Source organism: Phascolarctos cinereus, unplaced genomic scaffold (genome assembly GCF_003287225.1).
Source record: "Phascolarctos cinereus isolate Bilbo 61053 unplaced genomic scaffold, phaCin_HiC Scaffold_2;HRSCAF=192, whole genome shotgun sequence".
In the NCBI taxonomy this organism is placed as follows: Eukaryota; Metazoa; Chordata; class Mammalia; order Diprotodontia; family Phascolarctidae; genus Phascolarctos; species Phascolarctos cinereus.
Window position 1 is genome coordinate 183,940,717 of NW_027555625.1, and position 14,657 is coordinate 183,955,373.

Here is a 14,657-nt window from a genome sequence, read left to right on the forward strand (position 1 = left end):
GCTAGTAAAAGTCTGAAGACAGATTTGAACTCAAGGGAGATGAGTCTCCTGACTTCAGGCCCCATGCTCTGCACCACCTAACTGGCCTATTTCTGATGCATACTGGTTATATAACCAAATCACTTGAGCTCTCCATGCTCCAGCTCTAAAAAACATGTTGCAAATCACGTGCCAATTGCATTAAGTAAAGAAAGCTTCTTCGCCCAGTACTGATTACATCAATGAAATGATGTCTAGTTCAAAAACAAAATAAGCCGGAGGGGGGGGGGCGGGGAGAGGTATTTTCAAAGTCAAATATAGCTAAGTATTTGGACACACTAAAATAAAAGTTAATGAAGTAAAACAAGCACTGATAAGGCACTTACTAAATGTCAAGCACTGTGCTAAACAAGAGGGATACTAATACTAAAATGAAACCTTCCCTACCCTCAAGCAACTTACATCCTACTGTGAAGAAATCATTCTCATTTCCAATAGTTCTCATTTCCAGATAAATATAGATTTTGTTCATTATAATAACAAATGAAGTCCTAAAAAGATTTGTTTTATTTCAAAATATAGATAGTAAATACCTGAATAAATGAACACTTGTGCCTAAAAAGGCTTCAAGTTTCTAATTTTAAAGGCACTCACGTGGTACTCTAAAAATACTAGCCTTTTTACCCAAGAGGAAAAAATCAAAAAACTTTTTTAAGCTCTTTGCAAGAAAAAAATAATGTATTCACAAATAGCAAAGGCACTTGTTCCAAGCCTTGGCTGATACATAAGCAAAGATAGTTTGAATTGGAAGCACATCCTAAATCTTAAAAATCCTTCCTTCTTTTTCTCTCCATTCCAAAGTTCAACCTTTCATCCAGATATAGCTGAGGGGTATATTCTGCCAAAGACCTCTAAGAACTTGCTCCTAAATAATGATTTATGGAAAGTATTTCCATATATGTATAGGTTAAGAGCACAGTGTCCTTGCAATCTGGAAAATCTGCATAAAATTTTTTGGCCCTCCCTTCATACCAGAGAAGAAATTGCACATATTTATGATATTAAAAGATAAAATATATTGATATTATACAATATTACACATATTTTTTCCTCATTTCTGAGTTTCCAAACTTTTTCTGTGTCATCTGCTGATCTTTAAGTGTTGTCTGGGGCTTCCACAAAACTCCCAAAAATTCCCATTTAATTTCTTATGCTGACTCACAATATATCAAAACCACAAGAGGGAAAGTCACAATGTGGAAGGGATAACTATATTTAAAAAATCATAGAATGGAAGAGATTTTAGAAGTCACATTATGTAAACTCTTCATTTTACCGATAAGGAAACTGAGTCCTAGAGAGAGCAAATGACCTGCCCAAGGTCACACAACAGAACCTTGGTCCCTGATTCCCAGTCCACTGATTTTTCTAAATTGAAATTAAGGAAACCAAGGAATCAAATAGTCAGGACGTGAGACATGTTACTAATGTGCCTGAGTATGAACAGCAGGGTTTGTGGTATTAAGGAAATCATAACCAAAACCCTATGGTCTTTTAGAGATTTGGGCGAGTGACCTAAAGATCAGTACAAAACACCAAGAAAAATAGGAAAAAGATGATATAAATACAAGTCTCAAAAGAGGAAAGATTTAGGGATGAAGGTAGAAAGACAGTCTGGAAGTGTCATTACGGAATAAGGAATATGCCAGTCCTTCTTTCTGATCCTATAAGGGAAATGGGGGAGTTGCTTTTCATGGAGAAGGCTACAAGATATATTATATCCTCAGAGGAAAGTGAGATTTTATTAAATGAAGGAGGTTGAAAGATTATTAGTTGAAAGCTCAAAAAAATAGGAGATAGCATGCCACAGTGTAACTTGCACTGCATAACTATATCACACAGGATTATTGCCTTGGGAACTAGAAGCAATTCATGAATCCTGCAGCCATAAACATTATGTAGGAAAAAAAGGTTTCCTTCCTAAGTTCTCATGAATGTTTTAGGGGTTTTTTCTCTCTCTCTGTGTGTGTGGTGTGTGTGTGTGTGTGTGTGTGTGTGTGTGTGTGTGTTTTGGAGAAGGGAGTAATAACTTCTAGCCATGTATGCCAGGAGAAGATTCATGGAAGAGGTACAAATTGAGTTGAACTATAATGAGTAGGATTTCTAAAGTTGGAGAAGTTGGGATGAACAAATAGACTTGAGGATTAGTATGGAATAAGTAGGGAGTAAGACGGGGCTCAAACTTTGTAAATCCCTGAAGAGTAGATTAAGAACTTTTTTGCATTAAAAATTCTTGTTGATTGACTAATTATTATTGACTATTGATTGAAAATCAAGTGCTAGTGATGGCTTTTGAACCCGAGGATGATGTGACTGAAGTAACATTTTCAGTGTGATCAACCAAAGAATAAATATTTATTAAGTGACTACTAAGTGCCAGGCACATCAGAGGAAGCACAATATAGTGGATAATCAGCCTAGACGTCAAGAAGACTTGGGTTCAAATATCATCTCTAAAACTGGTTCTGTGACCCTGTGTACTTAATTTCTCAATGATGTAAGGAACTTTCTAAGACTATGCATTATGAAGACTCTGTTAACCTGCATTGGTGAGATAGTTTCCACACCTGGGAGTTCATTATACCAATGAAATCATAGGTTCAGTCTCTATTTCCTATTCCTACATGTTAGGTACTGTCCTAGGCCTTGGGAGTGGGTATGAGACAAAAAAGAAAGCATTTGCCCTCAAAGAGCTTATACTTAATCAAGAAAGACGGTTTGACATATAAAAGTTCATACAAAATAAACACAAGGTAATTTTAGAGAGGAAGGCATTAATAGCCAGGGGCTCAGAAAAGGTTTCAAGTAAAAGGTCTTACTTAAACTGAACTTTGAGGGAGATTAAGGATTCTAAGGAAGGGAGGTGAAGATGGAAAGCATTCCAGCAATGACCAGCACAAATGTACCAAGGTGGGTGGAGGGATGGAATGTCAAGTGTGAGGTACAGTAAGAAGACCAGTTTGGCTGAACTGTAGAGTGAGGGTAAGGAAGTAATTTATAATAATTCTGGAAAGGTGGGGGAGCTGGATTCTTTAGGAAGCAAAGGGCTGTGGAAGGTGGGACAAGAGGAATAGAGGCAGAGAGACAAACTGGACATTCACTGAGATTGCCTAGGCATTATGTATGAATCTAAGCCAGCTAGCATGGTGACAGTGGGGATGGAGAGGAAGGGACAATATCTGAAGGAACTTTGTGAGGAAAGAATATATAAAACTTAGTGACTGAATGGAGGTGGGCAAGAAATGACAGAAGTCAGGGGGACATCAAAATTTCAGGCCTAGCTGACTAGATAGATTGAAGGAGTATTAACAGAAAGAAGGAAGTACAAGGTGGAGATTGGGTTTTAAACATGCTGAGTTTATGACAATGGTGGGAACTACAAGTACAAATGTCCAGAAGGCATTTGGAACTAGGGGAGACATCAAGATGTCAAAAGAGACATCACACCTAACCATATAGATTTGAGAATCATCCACTTTTATATAAGCTAAAAGGAAGACTTGGGATTTTGGAAATGCAGAAAGAAGAAAGAAAGCAAGTTAGAATAAATTGTATTAAAGTTTTCAAAGAAAATAGCATCAAAAAAATCCAATTATAAATAGATAATTCAAATACGTCTATATATGTGTGTATGCATATATATACATGTATGTATTAGACATAGATACCTGTTTGGAGGATCCTCTGAACTTAAAGAATTGAAATGAGACTCTTCTATCAGCTCCTGTGTATCCACTAGAAAAAAAACAGAAAAATTCATAATTATCCTGTGTCCTTTTCTATACAAATATTTGAAGTGGAGTGAGCAAGGTAGGGAAGTAAGTAGGAAAAAAAAGAGCAGATTGCCTCTGTGCTGGCCAGGGTACTCTTTGAGCTGACTGCTTAGGCATAAACTGCAGGCCTCTTCTTTGAACCAACCAGTAGAGCCACTTTTCTTCTCTCCAAATTCATGCCCAGCCACCACTACCCTAACCGTTATCCAGCAATAGCTGCGATTTACTAAGGAATATTTTGTTGCCCCCTCCCATCAGTTAATGGCTAAAACTGAATAATAACTAGGAAAAACTCTACCAGAAGAGCCTGTATGAAGGGAAATATCATGGCTATATGCAGACTTAAATAAATCCAAAACATTCTACATCATAAAGCTGAAGGAAGCTAAAGGACTCAATCTTTTGCCATAAAAAGTTCCAATCATAATCATAATCATAATCATACTACCTTGAAATACATTTGTGGCTGCTACATAGGTAGCTGAACCAAAAAATTAATTTGACCAAAATATCAGATATAAAAGCTCCACAAAGATGTGGCAGAGTATAATGACCATAAACTGGTACCAATGCAAAATTGTTAAGGACTAATGTTTTTTTTTTAAATGATTGAAAGATAACAAAGCTGATCTAGAGAACAATTTTGGTTCACATGGGACAGTCTCTTACCCCTAAGTGCTCAATACATAACCTTTTTTCATAGCTTCTTAGAGTATCCAGGCCAGGGATTCTTGTTATCTTGTATTAATTGTTCAACAACAATCCACTTGCTTTGTAAGTTGAGGCAAATGACTAAGTTCCCTCTTTCCTGAGTTCTCATATCAATTATAGCAACTGACCATTTTTATTCTTCCATGTCAGAAAACACAAATTATTTTACTTAATCTAGATCAGGTATTTTTAATCTTTTTGTGTATGTCATGAACCCCTATGGTAGTCCCATAAAATCTATGGACTCCTTCTCAGAATAAGATTTTTAAATGCATAAAACAAAGTGCATGGAATTACAAAGGAAACCAATTATATCGAAATAAAGATATAATTTCTCCCATCCAAGCAGATAGTCTCAGGTTAAGAGCCTTTCATCTAGATATTACTTTTTGAGCAGATCCCTAGATTAAATATTTGTGCTATTCAAGAGCTAGTCACAGGTAAATCCAGGGCTACAAAAGGAATTCTTGGGAACTGCTTATGTGCAAAGCATAGGGTCAACCAGATTGTCTCAATGAATTCACACAAACTGCCACCCAATCCAAGTAAGGGCAGAAAAGGGAGGCAATCTGGAAAAAAAATAAACAGATAGATTAGCCTATAGCTACCCCTAAAAACTTCAGAAGATAGACCAACTTTAAGAGTTCAATGTAGTCTGAACCACTATTTAATGACTAATGGAGAAGGAGCTAGCACCTGTCTAAAACAATAATTATAACTAGAACAGTTGTTGACCTACACTGTTAAAAGTAGTTTCCTCACCAGGAAGTCACATAAATTGATATAATCTGATGTTAGAACCAAAAAAAATCTATTAATATGACAGAAAAAATTATCAGATTGAAGTATATTTACTTGTAGTATACATTTTATTGTTCATTACAAAGAATTTATTATCAATATTGTATCACTTAATATTATTTGATTACTATAGAAATACAGTAATATAATCAATCATGCTAAAATTTCCTGAATCATGGCCAGACTCAGGAAGTAAATTTTGAGAGAGCTACCATAAAGTTCTACATAATTCCTCAAAAGTAATACAATATTACTTTTTTTAAAAAAATTCACATGACCAATGGCCCTAATCTAGGCCCTCATTACCTCTCATCTATGTTAGTACAGTAGCCTCCTAATTGATTTCTCTCAGTTCTCTCTTCTTTCTAATCTATCCTTCATACTGATTGTGCCAGTGATATTCCCAAAGCACATCTCTAACCATGTCTCTCCCCTACTTAATAAGCTCCCATGGATCCCTATTTCTCTCAGATCATATACAAATTCCTCTGTGGCATTTAAAACCCTTCAAAATCTGACTACAACCAACTTTCTAGCCTTACGTTATTTCCTTTCACATAGTTGATGGTACGGATACAAAGGTAAAAAATGGCAGTCTATCCTCTTTAGGAATTAACAGTCTAGCAGAAGTCATAAGTTGTGAAAGCAAATAATTTTAATATTAGTTGATGTGATATAAGGCCAGACCTGAGAGATATGAGGACAAAGACATCACTTTTGGGTATAGGAAGTAGGGAAATCAGGCTGCATAGAGGAAGCCTCAGCTGGGTTTGTTAGAAAGCATTTTCACAGGTAGATGGATGGCAGAGGGATTCAGCCCAGGCACAAGGGAATGAGACTAAAAATTCATGGAGATAAATGAGGGCAATGAGTCCAGTTTGGCTGGAACACAAATTATTTGAAGAGGAGTAATGTGAAATAAGGCCAAAAAGGAAAGTCAGAACCAAACTGTAGAGGTTCTTGAATGCTAATTAGCCTGATTCTAATGTATCTTTTTGACTTTAGTTGACACTATCCCCCTTCACACACTATATATTATAGCCAAATTGGACTAACTGCTGCTTCCTATATTTGTTCTGGATTCTTTTACTTTGTTGAATTTGTAAACGCTGTTCCCAGTCCCTAGACTGAAGATTACTCTCATAACCACCTGTTCTTATTTTTTAAAGCCCATATTGGGCCACTTTCTCTATGAAATCTGACTGAGAAAGTACAAATTAGCCCACACTAGATACACTGACCAGCCACTGACTGTGCTTCCACTTTACATTCCATCCAGCCATGCACCCAGACCATCTTATTATCTGCCTGCCTCCCTCCGCTTTCTACCTCCTCAGAACAAAATATCCCTCCTTAGCGACCACTCACCTATATCCATTGCCTTCTATAAAAATGTAAACTACTTTGAGGGCACAGACTGGATCTTTCAAAAAATATTTGTATCCTCCACGCTTAGCACAGTGCCTACTACATAGTAAGCAATTCATTTATTCATTCATTATTAGCCTGGCATGACCTGTTACTGATGAGCCATGCTGGCTCTTTGTAATCACCACTTACTTTATTTCTTCTGTTTTTACTAATCATCTCTTTAATGATCTGTGGATATAATATTAGACCATAATATATATCTCTATACTTAGGAAACGAAAATCTCTTTGAGCTCTTTTTTTTCCCTATTAGGACAATGTCACTTTTGCTTTTTCTTACAGAAAAGAAACCCCTTTCCCTTCCTGTTCTCTCACCACAGATACACACTCAACTCTTTCCTCCAGCTGCTAGTAGGAGTTATATACATTTTAAAAAGAATGACTCTCCAGTCTTTAGATGACGTTATTCCTAGAAATGGCTTGCCTCACGACAGCTTATAACAAACTGCCTTCTGACACAACCTCAGTTAAACAGACTCTATATTACACCAACCTCCTTTAAAAAAATAAAAAAAACCTGAAATTTAAAAAAAGTAGAAATTTACAATAAAAAAAGAGAGTTTGGTCACATTAATCTAACTCCATTAAATTCAAGAGAGGTTGAATGCATTCAGATCCTCTTACTGTGTTTTCAATTCATGAAAATAGGTCAGCTAAACATCATTTGTGCTTGGAATGAACAGATTTCTCAGACAATTAAATCTTTTAATAAATGTTTCCCCCTCCAAAAGAGTATTTGTGTTCCTTTAGCAGAAAGGTCTGCTACTATTTTCAAACCAAATTCTTTGAAAAATTGGGAAAAACCACAATATTGTAAAGGATAACTGAAAAACTTCAGAACTCCAATCAAAACACCATTCTTGACTCTAAAAAATTAATGATTAAGCATCTCTCCATTTCTTGGAAAAGAGGTGATGGACTAAAGGTGCAGAATGGACTAGATGTGGCTTTTTTTCACATTTTCAAACATGCTAATATGTTGCTTTGTTTTTCCTGATTATATTTATTTGTTGCAAGAGGGGCCTTGTACTTGGGAGTAGATGGAGAAGGGGACACTGGACATGGCAGGGGAAGGGATTAAGTTAATGGATAGTAACACAGCCAAAAAAAATTAAAGAAAGAAAAGATCAATAGAATATTTTTAAAATACAGAAGACAAAAAAAAAGGGAATACAAACAGGATAATCTTGTTCCTTCCTTATAAAATTTAATATTTCTAAAAATTTACAAATAATATGAATATACAATTTCATCTACAATTTTCTTTTTGTTCTTTGAATATTGATGTTTGTCTGTTGTTGATTCTTAAATTCACAGGTGTTTTTAAATGGAAAATGCTATGATTTACAACCCAGAATAACCATATCTATCAATTTCTTTTTGATACATACAAGATAAAAATTACCTTCTTCATCCACAGAGAGAGTCCGAATGATGATGGGGCTAGAGTAGGCTGGAAGTATCAGTGGTAAATTGGAAGGAACTGCATAACCGCAAGGCACAGGAACAGAGTAAACATTTGGCACGCTGGGGCTTGAACCTTCTTCTTCAGCACTTGGATCTGGTGACAGTCGCTCCTTCTCCTGGAATGCTGTAATATTGATGACTGAATATGGATTTACTCTCATGGGGACAGCTAGTTTCCCAGCTTCTGCAGCTTGCAAATTGTCTCCTCCAGCTTCATGACTGTCTCCTAAGAAAGAAGAAGAAGCTTTATTTTCTCACGCATCATAGAATAATGATACCTATTAAATATTTCTCTTCAGTGTTTGTCTAGGAGTGGGAAAGGGAAAAAAATGGTAAAAATTTTAAAACCTCCAGTTCAGCTCTTATTTTCAGATATTAGGCCTCCCTAAAGGCTTTTGGTCCTTTGTATATGTGACTTCACACCTATGATAAAAGCTGAAAAGGTTAAACTGCTGGTGTGGGAACTCTGAAAGGAAGTGATTTTAGCTGTTAGAGAGGGGTAAATCTTTGGAAAATAAGGACAAAATCAATGGAACTTTTGGGGAGCAGAAAGAATTGCAAGAGTCCAATAACTACTGAAAACTTTACAAAATTAAGTTCTGGACAGGTAAATAGATCATCTTGATCACATGAGCAATGACATCAGCATTCCTGATATATCATGTAAGTGCATAATTCACAGAGGGCTATTTATTGCTTTAATCCAACCAGTTTACCTGTTGAGTACTTTGTAAGACTTAGATAAAATAAGTAGCTACATCCAGCATAGATTTGCATTGAATCAACATATCATTGCAGTCAATTCTTTTCTTCAGTAGCTTTCTGTTGTTTCTAGGAAAACATCTGGCATGTAAAGGTCTTCATAATTTGACTGCAGTTTACATTTCCAGATTTGTTACACATTATTGTCCTTCATACAGTGTGTTTCAGCCAAGCTGGCCTTCCTGCTGTTCTCTCTCACCTCCATGGCTCTCTGCACAGACTGTCCCCCATGACTAGAATGTACTTCTCTGTTCATCTCCTAGGATTCTCCATTTCTTTCACAATTCAGCTCAGGTACCATCTTCTATAGGAAGTTTGCCCTGAATGTCACCCCTTGCTTCCATAGTCTTCACTGTTTTCTTCCTCCTCATGTCATTGTATATATACTTATCTGTGACATGAAAAGTAGCATAGTACAGAAAGAACACTGTATTCAGAGTCAAAGGAACTGGGTCGGAGTCCTGGCTTTGTCACTTATGACCTGTGTGACCTGGGTGAATCAAACCTTTCTGGGACTAAATTACACCATCTGTAAAATAATGGGGTTAGACTAGATGACTTGTGAGATCCCTTCCCTCTAGGACTATGATCCTATCATCCATCTGTAGAATACAGGCACCATGAGGGCAGGAAATGTTTGGGTTTTGTCCTTGAATCCCCAGTACCAGCACAAAGCCTGGCATATACTAAGCACTTAATAAATGCTTCTTTAATTGAATTCTAAAGTACCAGTAGATGAATTACAAATTGCTTTTCTCTGAAAGAAAATATCTCTCACTGCACTCTCCAAAATCTAGTTACAAACAATGGAAAATAGTACCTGAAGAGAAATATATACAAAATTTAAACAATTTATAATGAAACTGACCTCTCTGGCTTCCTTTAAGTTCCAACTGAAGTACTACCTTCTACAGGAAGCCTTCTCTAACCCCTCTTAATTTCAGTGCCTTCCTCCTTTTAATTATCTCCTATTTATCATATGTGTGTGTGTGTATACATATATATATATATTATATATATATATATATATATATATACTTATATATACATACACACTTATAGATATTTGTTTATATGTTGTCCCCCCATTAGATTGTTAACTCCTTGAGAGCAAGGATTGTCTTTTGACTCTTTCAGTATTCCCAGCTCTTAACACAGTGCCTGACTCATAGCAGGAACTTAGCATTTATAACTGAATTAAAAAACTAAAAAAAAAAAAACCACAGTATAAGTATGCTTTTCTTAAGAATGCACTTAAAATGGGCTTCTAGAACACATATTAGGGGGGTGGGGAGGTGTGAGAGGAGGGATAGAAATCATAGAAATCAGTTCTATAAAATATTACTCGAACAACATGATGCTATCTCTGGATGGCCACCTGGGTATTCACCTGTAGATGGAACCTCTTTATTTTCAGCATCCCCCCTGGAGTCAGATTCAGATGATGGCAGAAGTGCTTGTCTATCAGCTTCTGGAATTTCATCTCCACTGTCAAAATCGAATTGCTCTCCTTCCTCCTCTTCATCATTATTTGTAGCACTTTTTAACTCATTTTCTAGAACTGAACAAGGACAGATATGGAGATGGTTAGTACTTGTTGAGAGTCTAAAAACTGTAACATCCTGATATCAAACAGTTTACCCCAGGACTCATCAACAATTTACCACAGTGGCAGTACATCAGTTTCTTAGTTGACATTTCTACTAGCATTGCCAAGGTAGTGATGGTAAAAATCTTCCAAATAAAATCTTCCAGAATTTCATCTCTACTGTTGGATCTCACTGTCTTCCCTTCCTTTTGTTCATCATTAGCAAAAGGGATTCTTTAATTCACTTTCTAAGATCTGAATAATGACAGAAATTCATATAATTTTGCTTTAGCTTCTGCCCTGCTTCTAAATCCTATAGTTTTGCTTTTTCTTTAAAGAAAGCAAGAAATCAACTACAGATATTTTCATCTTCTCACTGAGGAAATTTAAAAATAATTTGTGAGAAAGCTAAGTTGTAATGCATTAAAGCAGTGTCACTGGAATGGAAGGGGAGGGTTAACTTCAAGTGAAGTATACTATTTCAAATGATCATAACTGCTCTTCTACTAGCTATGACATGCTTTATATCTTCTTTGTGAGGAAACCCTTACATATTCACTGGGTCTTATTGTTTATGTTGCCATGGTAATAAGAAATCTTGCCAGGGCTTCTCTTTCTTCAGGAGGCAAAGATCTGCTGATCCAACATGCTTTACTGCAAAGACAATAACGAAACCATTCATGCGGACTTTTGATGGGGGAAGGGGAGAACCTCCATTGAATGTATTATTATAAAGCAGAACACTATGTTGGCAGCCCATGCAAATTTTTGGACAGCCTAATCCTTGAACTGAAGCATTAACCTCCAACCTCAATTTTCATAAATGACAACTTTTTAGGGGCAAAAAATCAAACACCAGAATTAAGTCAACATTAAATCTCCACAGCTAACCTCAGTGTGATTTTTATTTATGCACATGTTTAAAAAACATTTGCAAATGATAGTGGTAGACTTTCAGGTTTTTTTTCTTCCCTCTAAAGAAAACAAAATCTCCCTAAACCTACACTCTCCTTAACTTCCCTATTACTGGGCACCATCACCCCAAGTCCGTAACCTTGCTGTCTTCCTCTATTCCTCTATTAAGTATTTATTAAGCTCTACTATAGTGTATTAAAATATAATATTTTTGACCAACCAAGGAAAAATTCTAGGTAGGACCTGGCAACAGGTTGGACAAAATAGGTTAACTCTCTTTCCTTTTTCCTCTTTGAAGGCTAAGCCAGGTAGATGTAGCATTGAGGGAGTAGTATTAGTTTAGTGAGATAGATAGATAGATAGATAGATAGATAGATAGATAGATAGATAGATAGATAGATACACAGATCTATCATCCATCCATCCATCCATTTATCTATATGAAAAATTGATTTTAAAGTGCTTAGGTATGGTAGCTATCTGAATACAAAATACAAACAAGAAATAACAACAAAACACAGAAAATGTCTTGTTACTTATCCCATTACAACCTGCCACGTAGGCTCAGCATTTGTCAATGAAACATAAAGCTAGACAATTTTTTGATGCACTAAGGCAGCACAATGGAAAAACCACTTAGAGTCAGGATGATTTGAGTTCTTTCAGAAGTAGCTGTGCGACCCTGAACAAGGCACTGTCTGCCTCAGTTTCCTCAAATGTAAAATAGGGATCATAATAGCGCCTGCTTCCTTGGGTCATTGTAAGGATGAAATGAGATGTTTGTTAAGTACTTAACACAGTTCTTGGCACATTCTGCCCCCTTCACTACAAGTATATAAGAAGCACAGTGATGAAGGATCATCTACAAAGGACATATATCTCACACAGAATCACAGAATTTCAGATTTGGTTGGTGACTCAGGAACCATTGAATCCAGACCATAACTGAGAAATAATTCTTTGTATAACAGACTCAGCAAACTTCCATCTAGGCTAGTCTTCAAGACCTCCAATGAGTGAGAACCTAATATTTCCGAATGTAGCCCATTCCACTTTTAGATAGCTTTGATTCCCAGAAAGTTTTTTGGTTTTTCATTTTCCTTTTTTCAGGTTTAAATTTGACTCTTTGCAACTTCCATCCATTACTCCTGGTTCCACTCTCTGCAGCTAAGCAAAACACATTTTATCCCAGTTCTACAGGGCAGGATTTAAAATACTTGAACACAGTTATCTTATATCTTTTGAATCTTCTCTTCATAAAATCTTATTCAGGCTACTCATCCTCAGATCCTTCAAACAATTTTCATATGGGATCGTTTTTGAACATCCTGGTCTCCCTCTTCTGGATGCTCTCTAGTTTATCAATGATCTCACTAAAATGTGGCACCCAGAACTAAACAGGATACTCCATGTGTGGTCTGAGCAGGGCAGAGGACCGGCATCACTATTATTTCCTCATTCCTACACACTAAGCCTGAATTAATACAGTCTAAGATAGCATTAGTTTTCTTGGTTGCCATATCAGACTGTTAACTCATGTTGTATTTGAAATCTACGGAAACCTTTGATCTTTAAAAAAAATTAGTGGCTTACCTAACCATTCATCTCTCATGCCTAGAAAGCACTCTCTCTCCTACTCCACTTCTTAGAATCCCTAATTTCCTTCAAAGTCCATGGCAAGAATTACATCCTACAGGAAATCTTATATGATCCTTCCCAGCTACTAATACCCTCATCCACAAATGCCTTGTATTATTTATTTCATGTGTATCTATATCTATGTCTATATCTATATCTATATCTATATCTATATCTATATCTATATCTATATCTATATCTATATCTATATCTATATCTATATCTATATCTATATCTGTATCTATATATCTATATCTATATCTATCTATCTATCTATATCTATATCTATATCTATATCTATCTATCTATCTATTTATATATCTATATTATATCTATATATATATAGATATAGATATAATATAGATATATATAGTATGAACATGTTGCTTCTTGCAAAAGAATGTAAGCTCCTTGAGGGCAAGGGCTGTCTCCTTTTATCTCTGTATCCCCAGTGCCTACCAAAGTGAAATTACATAGAAGGTACTTAATAAATTCTTATTGATTGATTAGAGGTTAAACACAAACATGTTTTTTCCAGTTAAAGTTTTGTATATAATTACGAAGTGTTTTTTTGGTCCAGACACATGATTTAACTAGCAGAGGGTACTACTCCCAGTGGGAAACTCTCTATGCTAATGCAGATGCACCAAGTGATCTGCAACTTTTAATCTTAGACATTTATCTGGGGCACTGAGAGGTTAACTGACTTTGCCAGGGTCACAAAGCCAGTGTTTACATAAAAAGACTTAAAGCCAGCTCCTCTTGACCCTGAGATCTATTAATTTCTCTCTATTAATTTCATCTTTGCGCCTCTAATTATAGACTGAATCTATCAAACAAAAAAAAGAAAGAAAAAAAGAAAGGCTCAAAATCTTTCAAATAAATGTGTAGCTCTATTAAAATATTTCCATATGGTTTGCATTTTATACAAAGGACAGTTTTATATTTATATCATTTGAAATAGCTTTTTATTGTTCCTAAGTTTGCAAAATATGTCAAAATGTATTTTTCTGAAATATAAATATAAGAAAATATTAATAAGTATTCAATTTACTGAAATAAATTGAGGAAACAGGGTTTTAGAGGTACAAAAGTATTAAATTGAGTAGTTATTTTGTTTTTGGAATTTATCAAATATAACTAGTTTATTATCACTTTACATTTTGTATTTTTGTGCAAATATAAATGTAAATTAATGTAGATTAAATATTCTGATAAGAATGTCTATGCTCATATTAAATCTTAGCAACCTAGTTATAATAAATACTGTGGAGCACACATTGGGATTCCTAAGAATGATGACTCAAATTTGAGGTATTGGGCTTTCTTTTGTCTACACACTTCTTAAGTTATTATATTTGAAGCACTACTGTTAACAGTATTGCTGAAGAGTTTTGTAAATATTACAGAAAGTACTTCTGGAAAAAATATTTATGGAGAAGCTGGACTGATGACAACTAAAAAAACAAGTCAGTGCATTTACAACATCCCATTTACAAGTGGAAAAATAATATCTTCAGAATCTCTAAGTGC

The 14,657-nt window shown here is 35.5% G+C and overlaps 1 protein-coding gene across 4 annotated transcripts in view; it reads right to left on the reverse strand.

The window, feature by feature from the left end:
• ARHGEF10 (Rho guanine nucleotide exchange factor 10) overlaps positions 1-14,657 on the reverse strand; it is a 213,484-nt gene that overhangs the window by 141,517 nt on the left and 57,310 nt on the right. For all 4 annotated transcript variants that reach the window (XM_078149742.1, XM_020973007.2, XM_020973005.2 and 1 more), the window contains exons 3-5: positions 10,374-10,544; positions 8,160-8,447; positions 3,708-3,774 (exon numbers count right to left, since the gene is read on the reverse strand). In XM_078149742.1, the coding sequence (XP_078005868.1) occupies positions 3,708-3,774; positions 8,160-8,447; positions 10,374-10,544 (526 nt within the window). The remainder of the gene's footprint in view (positions 1-3,707; positions 3,775-8,159; positions 8,448-10,373; positions 10,545-14,657) is intronic.